This window comes from Oryzias latipes, chromosome 16 (assembly GCF_002234675.1).
Source record: "Oryzias latipes chromosome 16, ASM223467v1".
NCBI lineage: Eukaryota > Metazoa > Chordata > Actinopteri > Beloniformes > Adrianichthyidae > Oryzias > Oryzias latipes.
The window spans coordinates 324,889-349,783 of record NC_019874.2 but is presented as its reverse complement, the minus strand read 5'-3'; the positions used below and the strand labels follow the sequence as shown (position 1 = coordinate 349,783).

At 40.5% G+C, this 24,895-nt stretch overlaps 3 protein-coding genes across 5 annotated transcripts in view; 2 read left to right on the top strand and 1 right to left on the bottom strand.

Moving 5' to 3' along the window:
- Positions 1–256: 256 nt before the first annotated feature.
- Positions 257–2,413, bottom strand: LOC101174071 (stathmin). Its single transcript, XM_004084233.3, has 5 exons — positions 2,291–2,413; positions 1,560–1,604; positions 1,106–1,278; positions 814–1,005; positions 257–714 (listed from the first exon to the last, which is right to left on the bottom strand). The coding sequence occupies exons 2-5, from the start codon at positions 1,573–1,575 to the stop codon at positions 655–657; spliced, it is 441 nt and encodes a 146-aa protein (XP_004084281.1). The 5' UTR covers positions 1,576–1,604; positions 2,291–2,413; the 3' UTR covers positions 257–654.
- Positions 2,414–3,134: 721 nt separating this feature from the next.
- LOC101173834 (serine incorporator 1) lies at positions 3,135–11,943 on the top strand. The gene is made up of 10 exons (XM_004084232.4): positions 3,135–3,273; positions 4,553–4,714; positions 4,886–5,076; positions 5,167–5,246; positions 5,632–5,769; positions 6,148–6,317; positions 7,653–7,743; positions 8,172–8,322; positions 8,401–8,610; positions 9,094–11,943. The coding sequence occupies exons 1-10, from the start codon at positions 3,235–3,237 to the stop codon at positions 9,230–9,232; spliced, it is 1,371 nt and encodes a 456-aa protein (XP_004084280.1). The 5' UTR covers positions 3,135–3,234; the 3' UTR covers positions 9,233–11,943.
- A 3,975-nt stretch (positions 11,944–15,918) lies between these two features.
- LOC101174797 (transcription factor HIVEP3) overlaps positions 15,919–24,895 on the top strand; it is a 69,153-nt gene continuing 60,176 nt past the window's right edge. For 2 of the 3 annotated variants that reach the window (XM_020699644.2, XM_020699645.2), the window contains exon 1: positions 15,920–16,183. The gene's annotated coding sequence lies outside the window, so the exon portion shown is untranslated. Of the gene's footprint in view, positions 16,184–24,895 lie in introns of all 3 variants that reach the window. The other variant, XM_020699646.2, reaches the window with a different exon arrangement.

The following is a 24,895-nucleotide window of genomic DNA, read 5'->3' as shown; positions in this document are numbered from 1 at the left end:
CCCCTTTTCTTTATAAATGTTTACTATAGTAATAAAACTGCCATTTAAACTGTATTATATTTAAATAAACCTTTCTGGGTTAATTATCCTATTCTGCAGAGCTAAGTGTTTATCTTGAATGTTAAATGTTGTTACAACATTTAAAACAATTATTTTAAAAATCAATTATTAATAGAGCTACAAATGCAGTAATTAGGTTTTCTTCAGTTATTCTGGAAACGTCCACTGAGTCACTGAACAAAACGGCCACTAGGGGTCAGCAGTATCAAAAATATTTATTAACAGACATGCAACAGTAAGAAGTGAAACATGGGGTCAGTTATAACTGACGTTGATCATGAAATAAAAGTAAGATAATTTATTTTTGACTAATACAGATATGTTCAACAGTCCCATAGGAATCCTGAAGATAAAACATTCTTAGTCAGACTTCCAGCCTTATTAACATTTTTACTTCTAGCAAATGTCTCTATCAAAACAATAAGATAAGATACTGTAAAGCCAGCTGCCAAAGAGAAATCGGGAGGATTACAAATGTTTAGCATCCATCCTTAACTGGTATCATTCCATCTACAGTGACAGTTTACGGAGAAGATTTCTGCAAAAACGTAGCTTATCTTTGAACATGTACAGGCTGCTGTTGTGATGAATAGTTTAATTCTCCGGGTCTTTCATTGACTCCTTGTTCTTCCTCACCTCTTGGAGCTTTTTGTCCTGTTCAGAGTTTGGAGAGTGCAGCAATTAATTCATTATAAACCTTTTCCTTCTTCACCATCAGTCTCAGAAGCGTCTGCTGGGGCCTCTGGCGCTTACCTTCTCTTTGAACTTCTCGTTGAGGGCCGCCATCCGAGCGGAGCGGTTCTCTTTGTTTGCCTCCATCTTCTGGTTGAGTTTCTCCTGTGCCAGCTTGCTGAAGTTGGAGCTCTCCTCCATAGCTTTCTGTATGACCTCCTTCTCGTGCTCACGTTTCTCAGCAAGATGTTTCAGCACTTCTGCCTCATGGCTCTATGGAGAAAGAAAAGAGCTCTTTTCACTTCCATGATACTAGAAATTTACATCCAATCTGACCTTTTCTGCAGTTAGTTCATTTCGTTGCTGTAAATACCTTGCGTCTTTCTTCTGCAGCTTCCAGTTTCCTCTTAATCTCATCCAGTGATGTTTCCTTTTTCTTATTGGGGGACAAGGGGAAATCCACCTTGGTGTCTGGAGTTGAGGGGCTCAGGATGACCTCAAAAGCTTGACCTGATGCACGCTTGTTCAGCTCCTTCACTTGAAAGTCTATCAAATGAAACATTTTGAGTCAGCCAACAGTCATTTTGGGCCTTTTATCATATGAACAGATGTTGGATTGATGTCCTTTTGTTCATGATCAAAACTTCTGCTATAGTCTGACCAAATGTTAATGTTTGATGCTATTTATGACTTTCTTTTACATTTTTCTCCCAGCATATTGTTGATTTCACTAAAACATCTACAAGGTAAAAGCACAACACCCTTTCCAAACAGCAGAGTGAACATCTTTGATTGTGCACACATGCTTATTGAAGGTTCCCACTCACCACTGGAGTTTGCCATTTTAGTCAGAAATCCGTTTGATTGTGATGCTTCAAAAAACAAGAGGACAAGAAGAGTCAAGTTAGATGGATTTATAAAGTAGTTCTGAATTATTTTTACTGATGCTGTAAAACATCATTCCTTCCCACAACAGCCTCCTCACGTGGGAAATTATCCATCAACACAATATAATAAAAAGTGGTTTCTAGTGACCACACAGCATGACATAACAACATCTGCAAACCCACAAAAAGCAGGCAGTTCTACCACAATGCCAACATGCGAGTTACCCCTAGGGGTAAAAGTCGATGCAGCTTTGCACAAATGCTGGGGGAGGGGCACGACAACGGTTTAACAGGCAGAAGGCTCCATTTTAAAGCCAGAAACAGCCTCAAAGAGCAGAAAGCTCAAATAAACGGAGGAAACAAAACACTTGACCAAAGAAGCATAATAAGAAAAACTGATTACATTTACTTAATAATATAAACATGGCAAAATTAACCTAATTCTGAGTAAAAAAAAATGTTAAGCCGTTAACCGTTAGTTGATTTTTATTAGCTTCCTGCCAGTTTTAATCTCGTATCTAGCTTTTTTCCACACAGCTACAGTAACTTTGTAGATCCTGAAAACTTCCTTAAAACTTTAACAAGTTCTAAGAATATAGTTCAATAATAACAGGTGTTTTCCAGAGATATAGAAAGCTGGATAACTCTTTGAATTCGAGTATTGTTCTTACCGTCAAAGGCAGTTCAGCTTAAAGAAACAACTTGAACTCTAGCTGCTTCTTGTCTCTGGTCAGACCGCCAACATCTGCACCTTCGCGCACAAAGCACTTCACCTGACGTCACCAGCGTCGCATGCCATGCAGCCGTTGGTTCAGGTCGACCAATCACAGGGAGTGTTAGAACTGCACGCGCCAAACAGAAGTCAAACATGGAGGCTAATGGAAGCTGTGTCTGAGACACAGCAGGAAACATCAAAGCTTGTCTGCAGCTGGTTACCTCTCGGAAACATGGTTTGCTGACAGACATGTAGAGATAAATAAATAAGCAAAACACACTTGCTATACTGTCGTAATTCAGGAGCCATTTTTTCTTTATTAAAATATCAATTTTAATATTTTTCATGTAACTCATGTTGATTTGTTGGCAAACTACTTTCTCTTATTTGTGTAAGAGCATATGCACTACTAGTAAATGAACACATTGTTTCAGTTATCCAAAATTAACAGTGGCCTCTATAAAAAGATGCAGCTTTAACACTGATTTCAGAATGGTTTGTTCATTGTCCATAGATATAAAAATTAAATTAGACATGTATGGGGTCAAACCAATCAGCTTAAAGTAAATGAAAAAACAGTTTTGTACAATTGGAAAATAGACATTGTAAGTAAAAAAAGAAAAATGAAAACAGTTTACCCCATATAAATATCTTTAGGGTGATAAATTTGTAAGAGGAATATATATTTATGTATTCAAGCACACAAATTAAATGGACCTCTGAATAATGACAACGAAGAGCATTCAGCTGAAGAGACCTTTATTTTGAAAATCTGACAGTGATTTCCTGGTCTCAGTCGTTGTGGGCGCGGCCTGGAGCTGTAGTTGTAGCGCTAGCTAGGCTAAAGAAGTAGAAGTACTTAAGCAGAAAAACACAGAGCAGAACACTTTGAATGCCAAAATGGGAGCTTGTCTTGCCTTATGCTCTTTAGCTAGCTGCGTAAGTATGTTTTATTAATCCCGTAGTGATCTTACGTTTCAATTTCAAGGTTGTTTTTTAATGTAGTATGATAAACCGAATGGTCGAACTAAGGCTACTGACGGAACATCGACTATTAGCTAACGTTGGTAAACACAGCTGCTTTTTTGTATTTTAATTTTTCATTACAGCGTAACTTATGTTTTGCTCATATATACAATTTTAAAAAGGCGTCAACAGACTAATTGGTTAGTAAATAACCATTTACTGCCAGGAGCAGGCTGTTTGAACAACCCAACGATAGCTGTAACCCAGGTTAGCATTAGCTGATATACAAATAACAAAAAGACAAATGTGTCGCACTGTGTGCTAAGAACTTTAGAAACAATCATTGTGTAAACTTGATTCCATGCCATCTATCTGTCTTTTATTAACGATCGATTGTCAAATCCAGTCACATTTAACCTACATTTAGTCATTGTCAAATTGAGTAACGACAGTATTATTCCATCATTTTGAACTGGTTAACCCAGCTTTAAGCAGTGAGAAATCCAATGTGCACAATTATCCTAAACCTATCTAGAGAGAGAGCCAAACCGCTTCATGTGTTTGTTTTAGTACACATTGTGCCTCATGTTGCTAATGGAGACTTTTGGTATTATAGTACGGGTCTCAGGTTTGAAAATGTTAATGTGCATATATGCATTTGTTCTGAAAAGTATACATGATCATTTCTGTAAATCTCACAGTTTAGACTTTTCTTCACTATGAAGAAAAGTAATACTTTTGATTCATGTCGCTTGTATATTTTTTAACCTCACAGAGCATTTGTTTAGTCAAACTCGTTTTTAAATGCAATATTGTTACAAGGAATATAGCTTTCACATTTCTGAACACGTTCTCACACAGAAAGGCTTGCATTCTGGTCTGAGATTTGAAGACTTTTTTTCACTTCTTCATCTTAACAGATCCATAAATGTATACTGTGTTTGGTACAAGGTGCTGGTCCCTTTGCGTTCATATATTATTTAGAAGTAAAAGACTCCAAGAGTACAAAGCCTCACGTTCTAAAAGATTAATAAGGATATTACACGCATTACATTTGTGAATTGTACAGTGGGCTTTTAACGTTTGTGTTTTATATCTATATTTGAATACTTGTGAATTTATTTTTTTGTGTTTTTATTACCCTTTATGCTATAGTTGCACACAATAACCTGTACGCTTTAAAAACTACATGCCAGACTTTTGTAACAAACATCCATTGACATTTTCTGCATTTTTCCCTTCCTACCTGCAGGCCTCCTGTCTGTGTGGCTCAGCTCCATGCCTTTTGTGCGGCTGCTGTCCTTCCTCCAACAGCTCCACCATCACGCGGCTGGTTTTTTCTTTCTTTCTGCTTCTGGGAACCTTGGTGTCTGTCATCATGATCCTTCCTGGAATGGAAGCACAGCTCCGTAAAGTGAGTTCGTCATCCTTGTGTTATGTTCAAAATGACAGGAGAGAATTGCATTGCCAGGATTAGTTTGTACATTCTCCTAATCTGCACGGTGTACACATTTTTCTTTTCTGTATGCATATAGAAGAGACATAATTTTATTTAAAATCATGTCCTTTTTTATCTTTGTGATAGATTCCAGGATTTTGCAAGGGAGGATCCTTCTTCATACCTGGTGTTGAAAACCAGGTTAACTGTGATGTGATTGTGGGCTACAAATCTGTGTATTGCATGTGCTTCGCCATGACCTGCTTTTTCTTTCTCTTTTCTGCAATAATGATTGGCGTTCGTAACAGCAAAGACCCGCGTGCAGCTGTTCAGAATGGGTAAGAGCGCTCTTTCTTTTGTTAGTTGATCCAGAAACTGCCAAGCAGTTTGGCCTTTGCCTAACTATTTGTGAATGATCACATTTTCAGGTTCTGGTTCTTTAAATTCCTGATCCTGGTTGGGATTACAGTGGGAGCTTTTTTCATCCCTGATGGAACATTTCACACTGGTACTGACGAGTCTGAGTCAGACGTAGCTGCAGCGGAGCTTGGCAGAGTTACAGTGCTGTCTGAACCGTGGTGTGAGGCTGCAAAGTTACTCATTCTTCCTCTCCATACAAACAGGAGCGCAGATTTGCTTGGATCTTTATTTGTTGCTCATAGTGGAACAGAATCCTACAATCATTAGGTGGACTACAATCCAAACACCAGTCAAATGACATGATTCTTTTGTGTACGCACAGGAGAGCTAATGATGGGAAAGCCACTAATGAAAGACTGCATTGTATCTTGCCAAGCTCGATATGTAATTTTTCTTTTCTTTTTGAACCATTAACAGAATTATTAATGTAACTGCTTCTTACTCCTGTGTCCTGTTGTCTTTGCATTGAACAGTGTGGTTTTACTTTGGAGCTGTTGGGTCCTTCATCTTTATTTTGATTCAGCTCATCCTCCTCATTGACTTTGCTCACTCCTGGAACAAGACTTGGGTAGAAAATGCAGAAGAAACTGACAACAAATGCTGGTTTGCAGGTAACATGTTTTTCCAAACAAAACACTACAATGACTACATATGACTTTTTGGGGGATTTTGAGGCCAAAACAAACTTTTTAAGGCATTGGAAATATATGGCTTTGTACATGTAAGATGCAGAAAAGGTTCCACTGTGTAGCTCTAAATTGGCAGTTATTTGTATTATTTCTACTCAGGTAAAAGCTCTGTAATCAATAGTCAAAAAACCCAAAACTATAGTTAGAACATAGCATATATGAATCCTAGCATTTATGTATGTGTTCATAATGTTTGCTGATGAGATAAACTCGTATTTTTAGTCTCCCTCAGTTTAATGAAGGGAGTATCTGTTCTTCATAAGCCAGATTTATGTAACTGGATGTTCTTGTCAACTTCAGGGCTGCTGTCGTTCACTGGGCTCCACTATGCACTGGCTTTGGTCGCTGTGGTGCTCTTCTACATGCACTACACTCAGCCGGATGGCTGCACGGAGCATAAGGTCTTCATCAGCCTCAACCTAATCTTCTGCGTCATCATCTCTGTTGTCTCTATTTTACCCAAAATTCAGGTAAACGCCTAGATTCAGTTCATGAATATTCTTTGTTCAGTAAAGCATCAGATTGTATGTACTGGATTTTCTGTCCTTTAGGGCACACCGTCAGTAAATGGTCTATTTTTGAATTGATGTCCCTTAGGGCAGGCGAGAATTGCATTAACCGAGACAAAGGAGTCAGTGACCATCAGTCAGACTTTATTAACTGACTTCATTTTAACTCTAGAAGTTGTTTGTAACATGCTATACGTTAGCCACATTAGATTGGATCTCCCAACCTTGTTTGCCACATGGAAAAAAACAGCTGCTAAAACAAACGTTGCAGTGATTACACGACCTCCCATCGTTGTTAGTGACACAGAAAAGGGCTGTTTGACAATGCTGCATGTTAGCAGTGTTTTTCAACCGCTGTGCGTGTGTGAGAGATGACCAGGTGTGCCGAGGTAAATGATTACATTTCAACTGATCTAAAAACATTTATGATATCAGCTCCATGTTCATCAAAAAAGGCTCAGGTTTCACACAGTAGTTTGCCAACGCCTTTGTGGAGATCTTCAAAATAAATGCACCGGATGTCTCAGCATCTGTGTCTTTTCTGAGGGCGAGGAAAAACGTTGGCAGTAGCTCCGCCCACATGTGGCGGGAGCGTCAGGTTTGTACAAAACACACTTTTGTACAAACATCCAGCAGAGACTTTGATGCAGATTTAAAAAAAAAAGCGGAGGAGGTGAATGTGATGGGCAATTAATATATAAAAAAACAAATTACAGTGTAAATAAATGTCATTTTATTCAGTTTAAATGAGGTTTACATGAAACTTCATTTAAAAAAAGCTGGAGGGAAAAACAACTACCTGGGCAAACTTTTAACTAATTTAGTTGAACCATATTGTTGAAAACTTTGAGGAAAAACCGCTGCAACTTCAAATATTTTGTGCCTCAATTATTACAAAAGATGCATGTGAGACCATGGAGAGACTGCAGATCAATACAGAGTTTCTCTGTTTCTCTTTTTTTTTTTTTTTTTTTCGGTTGCTGATGTGCCGCAGGACTTTTGTCCAGAAAAACAAAAAAGGTTGAAAAACACTGGCATGTTTACATTCACACATTTGCAAAAAAAAGGCATTTTAAAAGAGCGCTACACACCTCTCAAAAACACTTTGTCATCAGAAAGCACAACCAGAAATAATCCATAGATTAGGCGCTCCAGATTCTTTTGTTTTTTGAAAGAAGTACGGTTTTTAAGGGGCTTATAGTGAGGGAAATGCCTTGATTCCTGCTTTGAAAAATCCCCCATAATTATGTCAGTTTCCTCCCAAGTGGTCTTATAAATGTTGTTTTTTGGAAACAGGAAGTTCAGCCACACTCAGGTCTGCTCCAGGCTTCACTCATCTCCCTCTACACCATGTATGTCACCTGGTCTGCAATGACCAACAATCCGAGTGAGTCTGCTGATGGCATTTTAGCTCCTCTCTTTACCCTTGGCTGAAGGTTTTCTTTCACTTTTCTCTTTGTTTTGAATGACTTGCAGTTTTATGATCAGAAAGGTAAGCAGATTTAGTTGCGTTGTTTTCAGACCATAAGGTGTACTTAAGATTCTTTTATTTTGTCCAAAATAACGCCTTTCATAATCCAATGTGCCCTATGGTCTAAAAAATATTGTAGGTTGGCCTAAATGCTTCGTCTATGCATCAATCCCCCGATAGATTAAATAGTAAACGGTTTTGAGATTGGTTTGTCATTTTTTAATGAGTATAGTTTCTTTTATATGAGTGAAAAGATACCTGTTCACACCTTTTAAGAAACACCATATCTTAAACTTTGATTTCCCAAAGTATATTTTCATTTTTGTTCACTCTTTCTGTGATAGATCGCAGGTGTAATCCCAGTTTGCTGAGCCTTGTCTCAAATGTCAGCACCAGCAATCAGGCGGGTCAGGAAGGCCCGGGACAGGTGCAGTGGTGGGACGCTCAGGGGATTGTGGGTTTGATCATCTTCCTCTTCTGCACTCTTTATGCCAGGTAGGTTTTTAACATGAAAGATTATCAACAGAATTTGACTTTTATTCTTTTCTTGAACTGCCTGTTTCTGTCTTGTAGCATTCGTTCATCCAGCAACACCCAGGTAAACAAGCTGATGCAGACGGAGGGGGGCACGGGGGCGGCTGTGGAAGATAACGTGGGAGAAGACGGCGTGCGGAGATCAGTCGACAATGAGGAGGAGGGAGTCACTTACAGCTACTCTTTCTTCCACTTCCATCTGTCTCTGGCCTCCTTGTACATCATGATGACTCTCACCAACTGGTACCAGTATGTCCCCTTTAATGTGCTTTGGACAAAGAGGTTCAGAGGTGACAGTTAGGGAAGTCCAGGTCAGGGAGTTTCTGTTTTAAGTTCATTATTAGCCTCTGTGAGTTCTACCTGTTCAGCTGTCTGTCAGGAGCACTCGGTTAATGTGAAGTCCATAGCAGCTCCAGTTAAGTGATAAACAGATGATGGAAATGAAGATACTGTCCACCAGACGCATGCAAATGCAAAGGAACCCTTTCACTAGTTTTGCAACTGTATTATGTAAATTAAAAACAGCATCAAAATAAGATGCAGTTGTTCAACAAACAAGAACAAAATTCTCAGTTTCAAAAATGTAAAAAAAAAAAAGTTTCCGAAATTGTTTTTGCTCAGTCTTCAGTGTGACCACCAGAGGGCGCACTGCTTCACAAAAAGTGAAGTTGTGTTGAACTGCAGCTAGTAGTTTACCTTCACTTTATCCTTTCTTCTGCGCCCTGCCTGCAGACCAGACACAACCACAAACGCCATGCAGAGCAGCATGCCAGCTGTGTGGGTCAAGATGAGCTCCAGCTGGCTGGGCCTGGGTCTCTACCTCTGGACTCTCATCGCTCCCCTCATCTTCCGTGACCGGGACTTTAGCTGAGCGCTCCATGTCTTCCCTCTCTGACTCTCCAACCTTATCCTAGCATTCTCCTTGCCCTTGTTTGTTTCACTACCTGGAGAAAATGCAAAGGGATCTAGACAAGAAAAATCAAGATTTCTCTCTATTAATCACCTTTCTAGTTTATTGTTTGTAGTTATTGAATTAAAATCAATGAGTTTTCTAAAGGGATTGAAGTAAGTTGAATCAATAAGCTGATCATTTTCATTTGTGTGGTAGTGAAGTTTTTTTGAATTCTTTCTCACATCTTCTGTGTTTATGTTCCATGAACTGAATCTGTTTGTGCTGCACTCAAAGTTACTGGACGAAGCAAAAAATGAGTTTCATAATACCTCAGATGTTTAATTCCAGGTTCCACTTTGAGGACCTTTATGATGAGATCACGGATTGGCCAGATCTGACATTTTCCTAACTGGGGGGGGGGGGGGGGGGGGGGTGTTTGGGGGGGAGTCCTGCTCAGAAGCCCCACGGTGAGCTGAGTGTGGAAGTCAGATAAGACCAAGAGGGCACGCCCTGTAGAGCATGAGAGGGCTTCACTGCTGCTGCAAGGACCCATGCAGGATGAAGTCACTGCCCCTCCAGCCAGAGTCTCATCTCAGCTCTTCCTTATTCCTTTTAATTGGAGACTTGATATCCGGTGCTTTGCTTTTGTGAATCTGGCTGCATTTTGGATCAGCTAACCAGAAACGACAGTCTTTACCGTGTTAGTTGCAGCATCAGTTCTTTCAAAAGAATGTAAGAGTTGTGATGGTACGTTTATCAATGCGTCATTGTCTCAAACAAGTGAAGTACACTGTTTAACCCTGAAGTCCTTATATGTTATTATTTTTTCAACAGACATCTCCTAAAAACCAGACATCCCTTTGCTATGGTTACATATGAATGGAGGTTATTGTAAATGTCTTGTAGTAAAGTGCTACACATTTGGTTCTTGTGGGTAGTATTTATGCTGAAAGGATGTTGTTGATGACATTTCATTTGATTAATAAGTGCCTTTTTGAGGGCCTGCATTTCAGAACGATGATTTCACAAATGCTGGCGTGTTTACAGGCTTTTCCTGACATTCTCAGCTGTTTACATGTTGCAATTAATCTATGAAGACTTATTAAAGGAAGAAATGGCGTGTCTGGACGCTTCGTCCCCCGTGGAGGAGCTGTTGGCTGCATCACAGGAGGTTCTGTACTCGGTGCTGCATCATGTGAGCATCAAAAACATTCTGTTTGCTATTTCAAAAGCACATATTATCTTATGCTGCACAACAGTGTTTTGGAATAGATTAACAGAAGGAAAAAGTAAAAGACTGATGGCTAACCAAAGTGGACTGATTGTATTTAGCAGAATGGCAAATTGAACTTTTATGTTAATTTTTTTCTTTGAGTAAACTTGCTTCAGCAGAGGATCCTGTGGTACAAAGGGTGTGACACAGGATCAAAGGTTGTTACAAAGGGTGTTTTATTTTTAACAATGTGTGTGTGTGTGTGTGTCTTTGTTCAAAGCTTCTTTTTAAAAATGTACTTGTGAAAAAAAATAAAAATGTCTCTTTATATTTCAACATTTATTCATGAAAATATATAAATCAGTAGTTCATAATATCCAAATCTTTTTGGTAACCATATTCAGTTGATCAGTTGTTCAGATGGTAACTGATGGTCCACATGGTGGTGGCTGCTGATCTGCCTGGACTTTTACACCATTGACGTCTTCACTGTACATGAAGATGTCCAAAAATACTTTTATTGTTTAATATTTTTTGTCCTTTAAGGGCTTTATGTGTAAACTTCCATATATTAGTTTATGGCTACTAATAAACCATGGTTTTCTCAAATGTGTTTATGGTTATGCTGACATGCAGACATGTGTTTTCATATTGGAGCATTTAACCAATCACATTTCAGCTGTCCCTTGTTGCCAGGCAGGGTCAGAGCTAAAGAAGCCTTCACTATCCGTTCTGCAGGCCCCCTAATGCAAAATCATTGTCGATCATTCATTTCTTTCAACCAATCAGATTTTGAGTTGGTGTCAGCAGGGCCTTCTAGCAGGCTTAGGCAACATCACAGTATTCAGACCTTCTGATTGGACAGAAGTTTCAGAAATCCAGGAAACATTTCCCACATGCAGCCTTGCCCAGTTTTGATCTGTCTCAGTGAATGATTCAGCAGGAAAAGCTCCCACTGATCTCCATGACTTCCTGCATCAGAAAAGTATGAGTGACAGCATGAAGCAGCCGTCCCCGTGTCCACTGCGTCTGTCCAGTGGACATTTTGGGCTCTAAAGCGGATTCAAACCTACATAGAAAGACGACTGGACAGACTCTGCTCTCAGCACTGGCTTTGATGGAGTAGAAAACACTTGATGGAACTGATTCCTGCATTCCTCAAGCTATTGTTCCTCTGTACATTTTTGTCCGCTCGTATCTTGTGCATACTTCACCCGGATTCTGCCATTCAAGTATCAAGATGTTCTGCAAGTTAAGGACATGATTGCTGTCTTCTGCAACTTATGGTTCTTCTGTAATTCAGAGATGAAATTGTACCCCAAAACCTTGTAATTCCTACATCTGTAATAAGTGATGTGAAGATTTGTTTGGATGTAGTTGTGAGATAAGCTGCACCATAGAAATAGATGGGTTTCTTAGCTCAGCAGAAGATAAACTGTTTTCTGACATTTGATTAAATTCACATACAGACTTTAAACTTGACCCAAAGAAATGTATATCAACGGATTCCTCTATTTGTGGGCTTTTCAAAAGTGAAAGAATTGTTTGATGCGACTTAAAGTTTAGACCCAGCGTCAATGTCTTCCAGGTAAGATGTGTCAAGCTGAGATTCTACACTGTCACCAAGGAGAGGACATGTTCCAGTGCTGCTGACCCCTTTGCTTGGACTTTGATCCCGTTACCATGGAGAGAAGCACTCTCTTTCACACACACATGCCTTCTTGTATTTTGTACCTTGTGAGGTCTCGTGACTAGAAGCCTGCCGCTTGGATCTACCTTTTCTACAAGGTTACTACCCGACATGGTTTTAACTGCTAAAATAATGCCATTTTTTTAAGGAGGGTTATCCCTTCAAATACTGAAAACACACACATACACACACATTTTACCATCTTCCAGAAGACATTTGATGCTTTTAATGATATTTGAATATGTTTTCTTCACTGTTTGGTGTACAACCACAGCAGATCCACTTCATTACACGTGTTTGGAATAAATTCAGTTTCTCTGAGAATTTTTAACCAGATTAGCATGAAACCTTTATATTATCATCATGCTAGTTTTTGGTGCTAATTTCAACCATCCTTTACATTTTAATGCTAATATTTTAAGCATACAATTACATTTGGATTATGCCAGCTAAATTAGCTAATTATGAATCTACTGAGGTTTTTTTTTTAAAGATAATTTGGGATTAAATTAAAATCTTACATGGTTACTTAAGAAACAGTCAAATCCCTGAGCAAAGTTTTAGGTACATCCTTGCATTTCCTCTTTCAGGATCCTTTTTCTGCTATTTATGGACAATTTTGTTGTAATTCTGTTGTAATTTTTTCTGCAACTTGCAGTTTTTCTGCAGTAAAGCTAAATATGTAGCATTGCAGTAGCTGCGGCTACATGTGCAAAATTGAACTGTGTACATGGGCCCAGAAAATCTGTATCCACTTATAACAAACATTTACGTACACCACACTTTCAATTGGAAAAAAGTCCTTTGGACATGCGCAGAACTTTCTAAAATACTGGAAATGGCCGTAGAAGAAGAAATGGCGAATTCCGTTGTAAACAAACAGAGCTGCAGCATAGAGCGAGATTCTCTTCTAAACGTGCCTTCATTGTTGTTATGATTACTATTAAGTGCCTATTCGCTCATAATTTTTTAAATCCGTGCGGCCGGTTAGGATTAGGTTAATACTTGCCAACAACATTTAGTACTTAAAAAATCTGTGCGATCGATAATGCAATGTGGATCTTGACTGAATGTAAATATTTGGGAATTACATCAGCCTGTCTGGAAACTGGTAACACAAATTCACGATTGTTTACACCACATGTGTCAAACTCACGCCCGCGGGCCAAATTTGGCCCGCAATGTAATTATAATTGGCCCGCGACATCTCAAATGTGCACATGTTACGATACTTTGCTCCGGTGCCAAAGCACTCTCCCCTGCCTGCAAACATGAAGCTACGAGAGTGCTCTGCTAGTGACCCACAATCGGAATAAACTGTTTACCATGCACTGCGATTGGATGCACAGTCGGCATAACCCACCCGTCTTGATTGGAAGGAAATTTTGATCCGAATGACTCTGATCAGGGTAGAGTATTCTGAACGGCGTGTTAACACGATGCAGTTATATTCTGATCAGGCGTTTTTTCCGATTATTTTTATCCATGTAACCTTGGCTAATTTAAATGCTCTTCTGTGGCTGTAGACGTATGGCTCCAAAAACGTTTCAAACTTTATTTAAACAGCTTCAGCAATTTATGCAACCTTTCTCCTTTCAATAAACTTCAACTTCTCCTGCTAAAAGTTATGCAAAAAAAGTAACCACCTTCAGCAATTACACAATCAAAGGTATTTCCACAGAAAGTGCAACTCTTCTTGTTTTACCTGAGTTTTACCTTCAGTTTACTTGTTTTTAAGAATCTGATCTTGAATTACATGATACTAAAAGCTCATATGTGGAGTTGCTTTTAATTAAAAAAAAAATTCAGAGAAATAAACATAGCCTTAAACTTGAATATTTTGAAGAAAAGCATGAAACCTGAAATGCTGCAGTTTAGTTGCCTTTTTGTAGTGCAAATGCCCTGTATAAACCATCAACAACAATGGGCTTCTCACCACCTGAATGACTTATGCTTTCCCTTCATGAATTCCGGTCACAGACCACGGTGGCTTTTGAGTGATGTGCTATTTTTGTGCCACGCCTCCAGGCATTTTGCTTGAACTCACTGCTGCCAGTGGAGGTCTGATCAAATTCCTTTAGCTCTTTTTTAAACCCTCTGCCACTTCTGTAAAAACAAACATCCTCATTTCCTAAACTATGCCAAAAATTTGCAGTTCAAAAGCAGAGACTGGTGAAGAGTCATCAAGTGTTGTAAATCATACTTTTATTTCTCCAAGGGAAGATGTTCTACCTCTGGTTATTAGCTTCAGTATTATTAATCCCACCTTCATTTATTTTGATGATATCACAAACAAATTGTTGCTGGAATAAGATAACAAAACCACTTAGTGTAGCTTTGCAGCCTTGCATGTGTGACAATCCTGGGATTTGTAATTAGCCCTTACTCAGATCTTTACTTCAGCTTCCAGATTTGCTGGAAAACCAAACTTTCTTCATCTCTTGCAATAGTCCTGCTTTGCTGCGTTTGCTGAAGTGATGCTGGTCTGTGAAAGGACAGTGCATGGCTGACCCCCCTTTAGTGGAATGTCAGAAAGAGCCAGTCTGTGGTGCAATTAGGTTGTAAGAGTTTAATACAGGCCCATTCAAATATATTGAGCATGAAGGGGGAGTCCATTGGGTTTGGGCCCTGCTGCATGCTGCATGTGCAGTGGAAACATTTACCCAACATTAGGGCCCTCTTCTTCTTTTCCTTTCAGTTTTTTCCTTCAGGAGTCGCCACAGCAAATCAGCTTCCTCCATCTAACCCTGTCTTCTGCATTCTTTACTCCATAAGGCTTTTCATGATGGGAAACATATTACTGAATGATGGGAAGTGAAGCTGCCCAACAGATGGACTTAGCAGTGAGCTGATGGGCATTGAAGGCTATTTACACCAACCGATGGGTTTCTGATTTTAGAGCTGTTTGGTCAGGCTGCAGAAAAGCAAACGCTCGCTCCTGTAGGCTGGGAGTGGTAAAGTGTGTGAGCAGTTCCACTGTGCGCATGCTCCCTGTTTGCTCAGAGGAGCCGTTAATGCAGTTATATAACAGGCAGTGCAGCCGGTGCCTGCTGCGAGCCAAATGCCAGGCCAGTCTGGTTACATAAGCCTGTCAGAGTCATATGGTAGCAGCAGCCAGCATTGCAGCATCTCCTGCTCCGTCTATCACTTCCTTCTACTGTTTTTCTTTTGCTCCTCTCTTTTTTTCCAGACTTCACCCCTCCCACTTCTTTTCTTCCCTTTTCCACTGTGCTGCAGCACTGCTCTCTACTGCTGGAACAAAGGGTCCAAAGTAGATGCAGATGCTCAGAGCGGAGACACTGGAGAACTTTGAGCTTCCACATGTGGCTGCCTTCCCCACAGGAATCACACATCTGTCTGTCTTCATGGGAATTTGGAGAGCAGCTTTGTGCTTTTTGTGCATCATGTTGACAGAAGATGATCAAGTCTGATCTAAGGCCAGGCTGCACTGCAGCTATCCGTGAGCTAACTGTAGCGGATCCTGTCATGGTCCAGCAGTGAAGAATGAGGAGGGCACAGATGAACAGGGGAGGGTGAACCCTGAAAATTATCATCGGTGGACTGCTGGCATCAGTTTTCAGGGAAAAGGGCAGAACAGCCCAGCAGACCTACATTTACTGCCCCGCCGCATGAGTTCCCCCACCTAATTACATTTGTAGTACTAAAGCAGGAAACGCGTTCCAGCCAATGGCGGCCCACGCAAGTTCTTGACTGTTCATGAGCGGCTCCAGCCCACTGGCAGAGGCTGACGGGGGGGGCGGCGCCCACCAGAGCTGCCGTGCGGGGCGGCGCGGGGACGCGGAGTGCGCTCGGCGTAGGACGAGATGTTGTTTTGTTGTGGCGATCAGCTGAATGTGGCATCACTGTCGGCTGTGACACCGCAGCGGGACGCACCAGCACCTTCCGCGGGTGCGCCTGCACACCAGCGTAGCCGCCGGCCGCGGCGCTTCTCAGACCAGGAAACGCGGACTTCTGGCCGTTTCGCTACGGGCTAAAATCGCTGCGGCGCGGATACGACAGCAGGCTGGTAAATATTAACTGTCTCTTGCTGCTTGGTTTCGGTTGTCGGGGTGAGGGGACAGTAGAAGTTGTCATGCGTGGCTCCGGCTCCGCGCTGATAAAAATTGTGGATCGGGGAGACTACTTAGGGATGTGGGACACAAACTACAGTGGAGTTGGAGTTGGAGCGGGGGCGCTGCGCAGAGACAGCTGACAACCTCATTATGTACCGTCATTCACCCCGCATGTCCCCGCAACCGGCCGAGGAAAGAGGGGCGCGTGGGTGCGTCAAGGAGACAATTTACGCACCACATTTCAGCAGGATCCAGTCTGGAAAGTTGTTTGGAACGTTGCGCCTCCACTTGCCAGATTTTTTGAGGCATTACATCATGCTTTTGTTTTCTGTTGTGTTGGTAAATGGGTTAAGATGATCAAAATGACTTTTTTGGGCATCGTTTTAACGCTTTCTACGTATGTTTACCGAATGCTTTTAAAAACTACATTATTCTTTATCAAATACAAATTTTCTGCATACATTTTATTTATGATTTGTAAGAAACCGTTGTGGAAAGACACATAAAATAGGCCTCAAAAAAGAAGTAGAACCTAAATATGGAATTATTTGGTGAGGAACCTATAATTACAACAAATATGAAGTAGATGCAGATGTGACTTATAATTGTGAGCTATTAGTTGTTAAAAGTGTCTGAGTTTTTTTAAAATAAATGTTTATCACAGTTTACTTTAGAACTGCAAAACCAAACCAAAAGAGTCTGATTCAATCCCAGGTTGTAATCAAATGGAGGAGTTTTGGACTATTATGTGATTGGGAGACCCATGCCAAATGCTCTGAAATTCATATGTTGTTGGTTTTGCACACCATCAGGAGAAGATCCATGAGCAAACATACATGGTGAACTTGGGAGGAGAAAACCAAATCTTTCCAAATGCAGTTTTCTGAAGTGAAAGGGTTTATCTGAGAGAACCTGTTTCTACACTGAGCGACACATCAGCAGTGCCCGGTGATTACAACATCTTTGGCATTTACTGCTGTAGCTGCAGACTTGTCCAATGGTTTCATTCAGTTAGATTAGCAGTATTTCCCCACAAGTGCCTTGTTTGTTTTGGGCTCTTCTTCACAATCACTGTGAAAACTGCTCCTCATTGGATGCCATGTCGCTGCTTTCAAACTAATCTGCTTTCCTGCTTCTGTCCTGGAGAAACTTGCTGGTTTAATTGAAGACCTTTGAAGTTGGTCCTTTGGTAACCATGGCAACACCAATGTCAAAACTCAACTGCTTGTTTTTTGTTTCATTTTAAAATGAGTGACAGTTTCTCCCATCTATTGATGTTAGAGAAAAGGTTTTTAATTAAAATGTTCAGTAATGTTTCTCATTCTTGACTGTTGGCTTGACGGACCTTACAAAATATTATAGACCCACTTAAATGACAATGGTGCTGTTAACATGTTCTTGGGGCATTTTTCCCATGATGGAGGACACGTCTAAAGAGGGCCATTTTAAAAAGCTTATAGGTGTGACATAGGACCCACATTGGTGGCAAGCGGCATGCTCCCTGCTCTGCTCCATTCTGGTGCATCTGCTGGTGGTTCCTTGTATATCCTTGTTTTCCTTGTCTGGCCTGGCATCTGGACCAAAACTGTACAGCTGGGTAGCTTTGAAATTGCTCACTATTTTTGTTGCACCAGTAATGTTAGGTTGGAGTTATGAGGGGCTGTAAGCTAGTGGGAGTGGGAGAGGGTATAAACTAAAGGGTCATAGGATTAAGCGGCTTACTTCAGTCTTCAGTCAACTCAGAGATGAATTTCTAAGGAATTCCTACTGTTCTGGAAAAAGTATGTTCTAGAAAATGACCATTTTTACTTTGGCTATAAACAGTATAATCATGATTAAAAGACCACTGGGAAAGTTTTTACAGTAGATCAAAAGATGATCGATGTGGGACTTTAAAAGAGGTGCACGCTCAGTTTCTATTGTCTTGTAAAGCAGGTGAGTGAGGTAGGATGCCACTTTTGCTGGAAACACGGACGGGCTGCTGCTGGGCATTGTTCATTTTCCCTGTGCACCATGAAGGGAATGAAGGCCTTAAGGACTGAACCAAGAACAAGACCTTGGATACACACTTGGACAAATTTACGCAGTGCAAAAATTGAGAGTAGGAGTGCTTCCCTGGCAGCCATTGCCCAACTATCCTAATAATTTTACTTGTTCAGTTGCAGTCCTCTGTTATCTGGATATATCTTTAGAAAAAAAATGCTCTTATTCTTTTACATTCACGTTATCTGGGTCACGGCCTGAGCTTGCATGCGTCTGGAAAGGGAATATCTATCATTGTCTGGCCTCTGCTTACCCTCTTACAGTGTGTTGGCTGCCCTACAAACACAGATAAGTTTCCTTATGTGTGTCTGGGTGGCTGCCTGGCCTATCACGTGCATGTTAACTCAGGTTATGTAATGACGGTGATGTACAGTCAGACACGCAACGCCAGTTTTGCAGGAAGAGAGCACACAAAAGAGGGGTTACTCACTCAAACACGCTTATCGAAGCAGATAATTATTATCCACAGCTGCAGAGTGAAGTGTCGTGTGATGGCAGGTTTGTGACATCACCGCAGAGCCAGGTTCCCATCAGGCTATATATGGATTTATGGTTTTTACTGCAATTCTAACAAATGCCCTGTTCGATATCAGAAATGGCGGGCATTTTGTGTGCGTTCACTTTTTATATTGACCAGCATTGTGTAACAGATATTTCTGCTTTAAGACGCTGTGCTTCACACCACAGGTGCACTATATTACCCAAAGTATTGGCTCATCTGCCTGGACTCATATGAACTGAAGTGCCATCACACATTCCTAACCCACAGAGTTCAAAATGATGTGGGTCCACCTTTTGCAGCTCTTACAGCTTCAACTCTTCTGGGAAGGCTGTCTACAAGCTAGAGGAGTGTGTTTCTAGGAATTTTGGACCAAGAGCATTGGTGAGGTCACACACTGTTGTTGGTGGAAAAGGCACACCAGACTCTGTCATCCATGTCTTTATGGACCTTACTTTGTCCACTGGTGCACGGTCATGTTGGAAGAGGAAGGGGCTGCTCCAAACTGTTCCAACAAGGTTGGGAACATGGAAATGTTCAAAATGTTTATGTATTCTGAAGCATTCAGAGTTCCATACACTGGAACTAAGGGGCAAAGCCTGACTGCTTGATTTTATATACAGTGGTGGACAAAATTGTTGGTACCCTTCAGTTAAAGAAAGTCCACAATGCTCACTGAAATGACTTGAAACGTTCAAAAGTAACATTAAATTAGAATTTATTAAAAATTAATTAAAATCAGCCATTACTTTTGAGTTGTTGATTAACAGAATTATTAAAAAAAAAAAACTAATGAAATAGGCCTGGACAAAAATGATGGTACCCATAACTTAATATTTTTTTGCACAGCCATTTGAGGCAATCACTGCAATGAAACGGTTCCTGGATTTGTCAATGAGCCTTCTGCACCTGTCCACAGGTATTTTGGCCCACTCCTCATGAGCAAACTGCTCCAGTTGTCTCAGGTTTGACGGGTGTCTTCTCCAAATGGCATGTTTCAGCTCCTTCCACAGATGTTCAATGGGATTCAGATCAGGGCTCATAGAAGGCCACTTCAAAATAGTCCAACGCTTTTCTCTCAGCCATTCTTGGGGGTTTTTGGCTGAGTGTTTTGGATCGTTGTCCTGTTGGAAGACCCATGACCTGCGACTGAGACCAAGCTTTCTGACACTAGGCAGCACATTTCTATCCAGAATGCCTTGATCATCTGGAGATTTCATTTTACCTTCACAACTTCAAGACACCCTGTGCACCCATGCAGCAAAGCAGCCCCAAAACAGAATCAGTAGGGACAGTGTTCTTTTGGTTGTATGCTTCATTTTTGAGTCTACCAACATAGAGCTGATGTGCCTTACCAAGAAGCTCCAGTTTTGTCTCATCTGTCCAAAGGACATTTTCCCAGAAGCTTTGTGACTTGTCAACATGCATTTTTGCAAATTCCAGTCTGGCTTTTTAATGATTTCCTTTCAACAGTGGTGTCTTCCTTGGTCGTCTCCCATGTAGTCCACTCTGGCTCAAACAACGACGAATGGTGCGATCTGACACTGATGTACCTTGATCTAGGAGTTCACCTTTACTGTCTTTGGAGGTTGTTCTGGGCTCTTTGGATACAGTTCCAACTATCTGTCTCCTCAATTTGTCATCAATTTTCTTCTTCCATCGTCCAGGGAGGTTGGCTACTGTCCCGTAGGTCTTTAACTTCTGAATAATATGTGCCACTGTCGTCACAGGAGCTTCAAAGCTGCTTAGAGATGGTTTTATAGCCTTTACCTTTACCATGTTTGTCTATAATTGTGTTTCTAATGTCCTGGGACAATTCTCTCCTTGGCTTTCTGTTGTCCATGTTCAGTGTCGTTCACATCTTTTCACCAAACAGCACCGTGACTATTTGTCTCCCTTTAAATAGCCAGACTGACTCATTATGGGTTTGAGAACAGCTGTGATGTCAATGAAAGGACATACCTGACTTCATCATGACCCCCTGGACAATTAGTTCTCAGTCTTTTATGGAGGTACCATCATTTTTGTCCAGTCCTATTTCATTTGTTTGTTTTTTTAAATTATTCTCTTAATCAAAAACTCAAAAGTAATGGCTGACTTTGATTATTTAATTGTCAATAAATTTTAATTCATTGTTACTTTTGAACGTTTCAGGTCATTTCAGTGATTATTGTGGACTTTCTCTCTGTAACTGAGGGGTACCAACTATTTTGTCCACCACTGTACTCGTGGAAAGGCAAAGTAATTAGGAAACCTGATTCTGATCATTTGGATGGGTGAGCAAATACATTTGGTAAGATAGTGTATGTCTGAAGAGGGCCGGGTCACCATATCTCTGCTGACATTTCTGTAATGTGGGAAAGGCTGAGGAAAAATATGAACATGCCATAACATATGCATAGGAACAATTGTTTTATTGGCAGAAATTTGGATATAAATATAAGAATCTCACCCTTTGAAGGTCAGCTACTTTTTGTATGAACTGAAAAAAAATTAGCAAGGTTTGCATTGATGAAAACATATCTGTGATTCTTTTTCAGAAGCAGATATCAGTATGTCCTCAAAAATCTCTATTTCCTCACAGCACTCCTCTGACCACACCTTAGGGTGCACAGAGCATCTGTGTGGATCACAGCCTGCAGACGTCTCTTCAACACTGATCTGTGCTCATTAACCAAACACCTGCAGAGATTACTTTTATTTACTTCAGATTCAACTGCTCCAAAATCCTGTTACTGTGTTAGATGGTGTCAGATGATGGTGTGCATTTACAAAGGACACATTTTGGAGGAAGGGGAGTACTTATAAACTTTTTTTCAAACCAACATGTATCCCCTCAAGTATTTTTCTCTTCCAACTCTTAAAATTAAAAAAAAAATTATCGTTTTTTAATTGAATCCTTTGTCTCACTGTGCAAGAAGTGAGGATTAGAAGGGGATTTCTGCTCTGTGGGAGGGCGGGGGATCTTTGGAGCTGCCCTGCTCCTGCTGCAGGGGATTCTCAAGCACACTCCTCTACTTGCTGCTGTCACCGAAACAGAGGCCAAAGAAACGCGCAGACCATCTCCCTACTAAACTGCTGAATTCTTGGAGGCAGCCTTCATTTGAACCCAATATTGTTTTGTCTGCTGTGTTTTACATTCCATCTCTTCTGCAGAGCCTTAATGCTAGGACGTGGTGTGGCATGTGTGGGGGCTTGTCTTTGTGTTTTAATGCTCTAGTTTAAAAAGACTCTATTATAAATTGCACATTTCTTATTTTTTCCCACACAGTCTTTGTAGGTAAATACGTCAGAACAGTGTCAGGTAAGCTCATGCAAAGAACTCCTCTGTTTGTATGCAGCTAGTTATGCAAGAGTGAGGTCGACTGCCATCAATTTGGAAGGTTATTTACTCCTTGCCACATGAAAGGGCTCAAAACTTGACAAATCATTTGGCGTTAACATTGACATGTTCATTTTTGTAGTGGTTTTACTGTGAAGCCGATGCGGCGCTGCCATCCTGCTTGAGATGCGTGCTTTAAACGGTGTTTAACCTTTTGTTTTAGAGAAATTGACGTGGCAAACGCAGGTATCGTTATGCAGAATCTGCATGTGTCTGCGCTCCACAGGTTTTCTGCAGCTGTTAATGTCTGCATTGCTTTTGCTGATGCCTCTATACTGCAGCCTCTCAGCAAGGGAGTCTGTTTCATCTAATTGAAGGTCAATATTTGTATGAGCATTCCTACAGACAACTTTCCTGCAGAAGGCTGGACTCAGGAGAAGACAGGCTGCCAGTGTACTGTAGTAAAATCAGAGTGCATACTGTATTCCTGTCTGACACTGCTACACCTGTCTCTACCGTGTAGTAGAGGAGTCCTTTCACAATTTGAAATTAGTAGTAGTTATTTGATCACGCTGAGAGACTTAGTGTTTTCCTTTGATGCCCTTAGCATATTGAGTGTCCCAGTCTGGGAATGATTCTTAGAAACAAATTAAACAAGATCAATTAAATTGACAGAATGTGTGGAAATGTCCTTGCTTTTTAAAACCCTGCTACTGAGTGAGTTTGCAAACAGAAAAAAACATCTGGAAAAGAATCCAAAACCAGTCAACCATTTAGGTTTGACCAATATGTCACATAGCTGAAAGATTCAGTCAAAAACAAACAAGTGAACATGAATCAAGAGTTTGCTGTAAATGTTCCATTTTAAAAATAGTATGACTACCATCACTTTTTGCATTGATCAGTTTCAGGGTGAAGATAGACTTGATATATGAAAATCCTTGCTGAGAATGTTAGGGTATCATTCACTTTGGTAAGAAGAAACTATTATCAAGGGCTGCCCCAAAAATGTACAATAAAAAAAGATGTAAACAGACAAAATCTGGCAAAAGCAAAGGTGCATTATTTTAAGTAAAACATTATTTTCTAGGCTTGATCGCTGATTTTAACCTTGAAGAAGAAACAATCTTCAGATCCAGGCTTTTAAACTTTTTTGCAGAAAATGGATGCAAGTTTAGGCTTTTTTTAGGCTCTTTTGAAAGATAACGTGAGCATTAATTAAGTCAGTCAGTCAGTCACTAGTAAGTCTTTATTTCTGAAGCTCCTGTCTCAGATAAAAATCTCAAAGGGATTCATAATCTTAAAAAACACATAAAAATAATAAAAAATATTTATGTCAGACGGCTGTTGATAGTTGCCAAATTTAATTCCTATAATATTAACAGAGGTAGGTTTTTTTCCTCAATTTTATTGATCAAAGTGCAAGGAAACAGCAAGATAACAAATGTTATAAAATGACCAGAACAAACATCCAGGAGTTGATTACCTAAATACATGCAAAGATTCACAAATATAAATCTGTTAGAGGAGTGATATTACTTTTAAGTATAAATTTACATCTTTAAGGAATTAATGACATTTTATGATTACATTTACATTTATGACTATAGCATTTTGCAAAAGGAATAAATATTTTTTTTAAAAGGATCATATTATGATTTTTATTGATCTTCGGATTAAACAGTTGTACCTTTTCCCATCTTAGGACATTAAGGTAGATTTGTTTTCAGCATTGATCTGTTATAAAAGAGTTTTTAAATGTTTACAATGGTTGTATTTTGATTTTTTTGATTCAGATTGATCTTTGGAACCTCTTAACATCTTTCCCCCACTTTCCGTAACCATGAGTGCAAAGGATTTTTGTAATTCCAGCTGGAGGTGGATGTCTGTAAAATAAAATGATGACTTATGTCATTATTTAAGGATTTGGAGATGCTGCAAAAGCGGGAGTCTTCAGAAGACTAGAGAGCATATGTCTATGTGGAAAGCTGTAGAAAACTCAGACTGAGGAGTCACAGCGGTTTTCTTTGGTAATCCTGCTGGCCTCACTCAGCAGTCCCAGTGTTTGCATATAGATAGTCGACCACTGCCTCCTTTTTGCGGCTTTGCGCCGTCAGCACAGAATGAGAGAGCAACCCCAGCTCAGTGACTGCATACTTTGATCTGTCATCAACGCTCCACACCCCTAATATGCTTAACGGCAGTGCCTTTGTCTTCTGCGAGCCCCGCTCTTGCTCTGGTGTCAGCTGATTGACAGGCTGTTGGGCTGCAAGGGCGTTGAAGGAGAGAGGAGGACACATGATGTTCATCCCGGCTGAGGCACTTGCACCCACTGGGACACCACAGCACCTAGCTGGTAACATGTTTTCTGCTGAAGCTACCAAAGGTTTCATTGGCCTTCATGGCTCTTCCTCCTCTGCTTCAGGACTCTCCCCGTCTGTCTCCAGAGTCTCCATGTGCTGGTGGTATGTAGGGAGGCTCACTGGAATTCTTTGTGCGTGGCTGGAGCTAAATTCCTGTTTAGTGCCCCTGAGCAGTGTCCTTTACAGTTGGAGTACCCACATTACACAAAGGAGGAGAATAGGAGGAGTCCTGGTGAGAGCTGCCAAGGAAGAGGATAAAGGCCAGAGGGTAGAAAGTAAAGAAATGAACTTATTCTCTCAGCAGAAAACACAGAGCTTTTGGCAGAGGTGTGTGAGTGTCTGATTTCAAAATCAACTAAAGATTTCTTTGTACCAGCCTGGTGTGTGAGTGAGCCGTCTCTGTCAGTCTGTCCCTCATAGGTTACAGTTGTACAGCAGC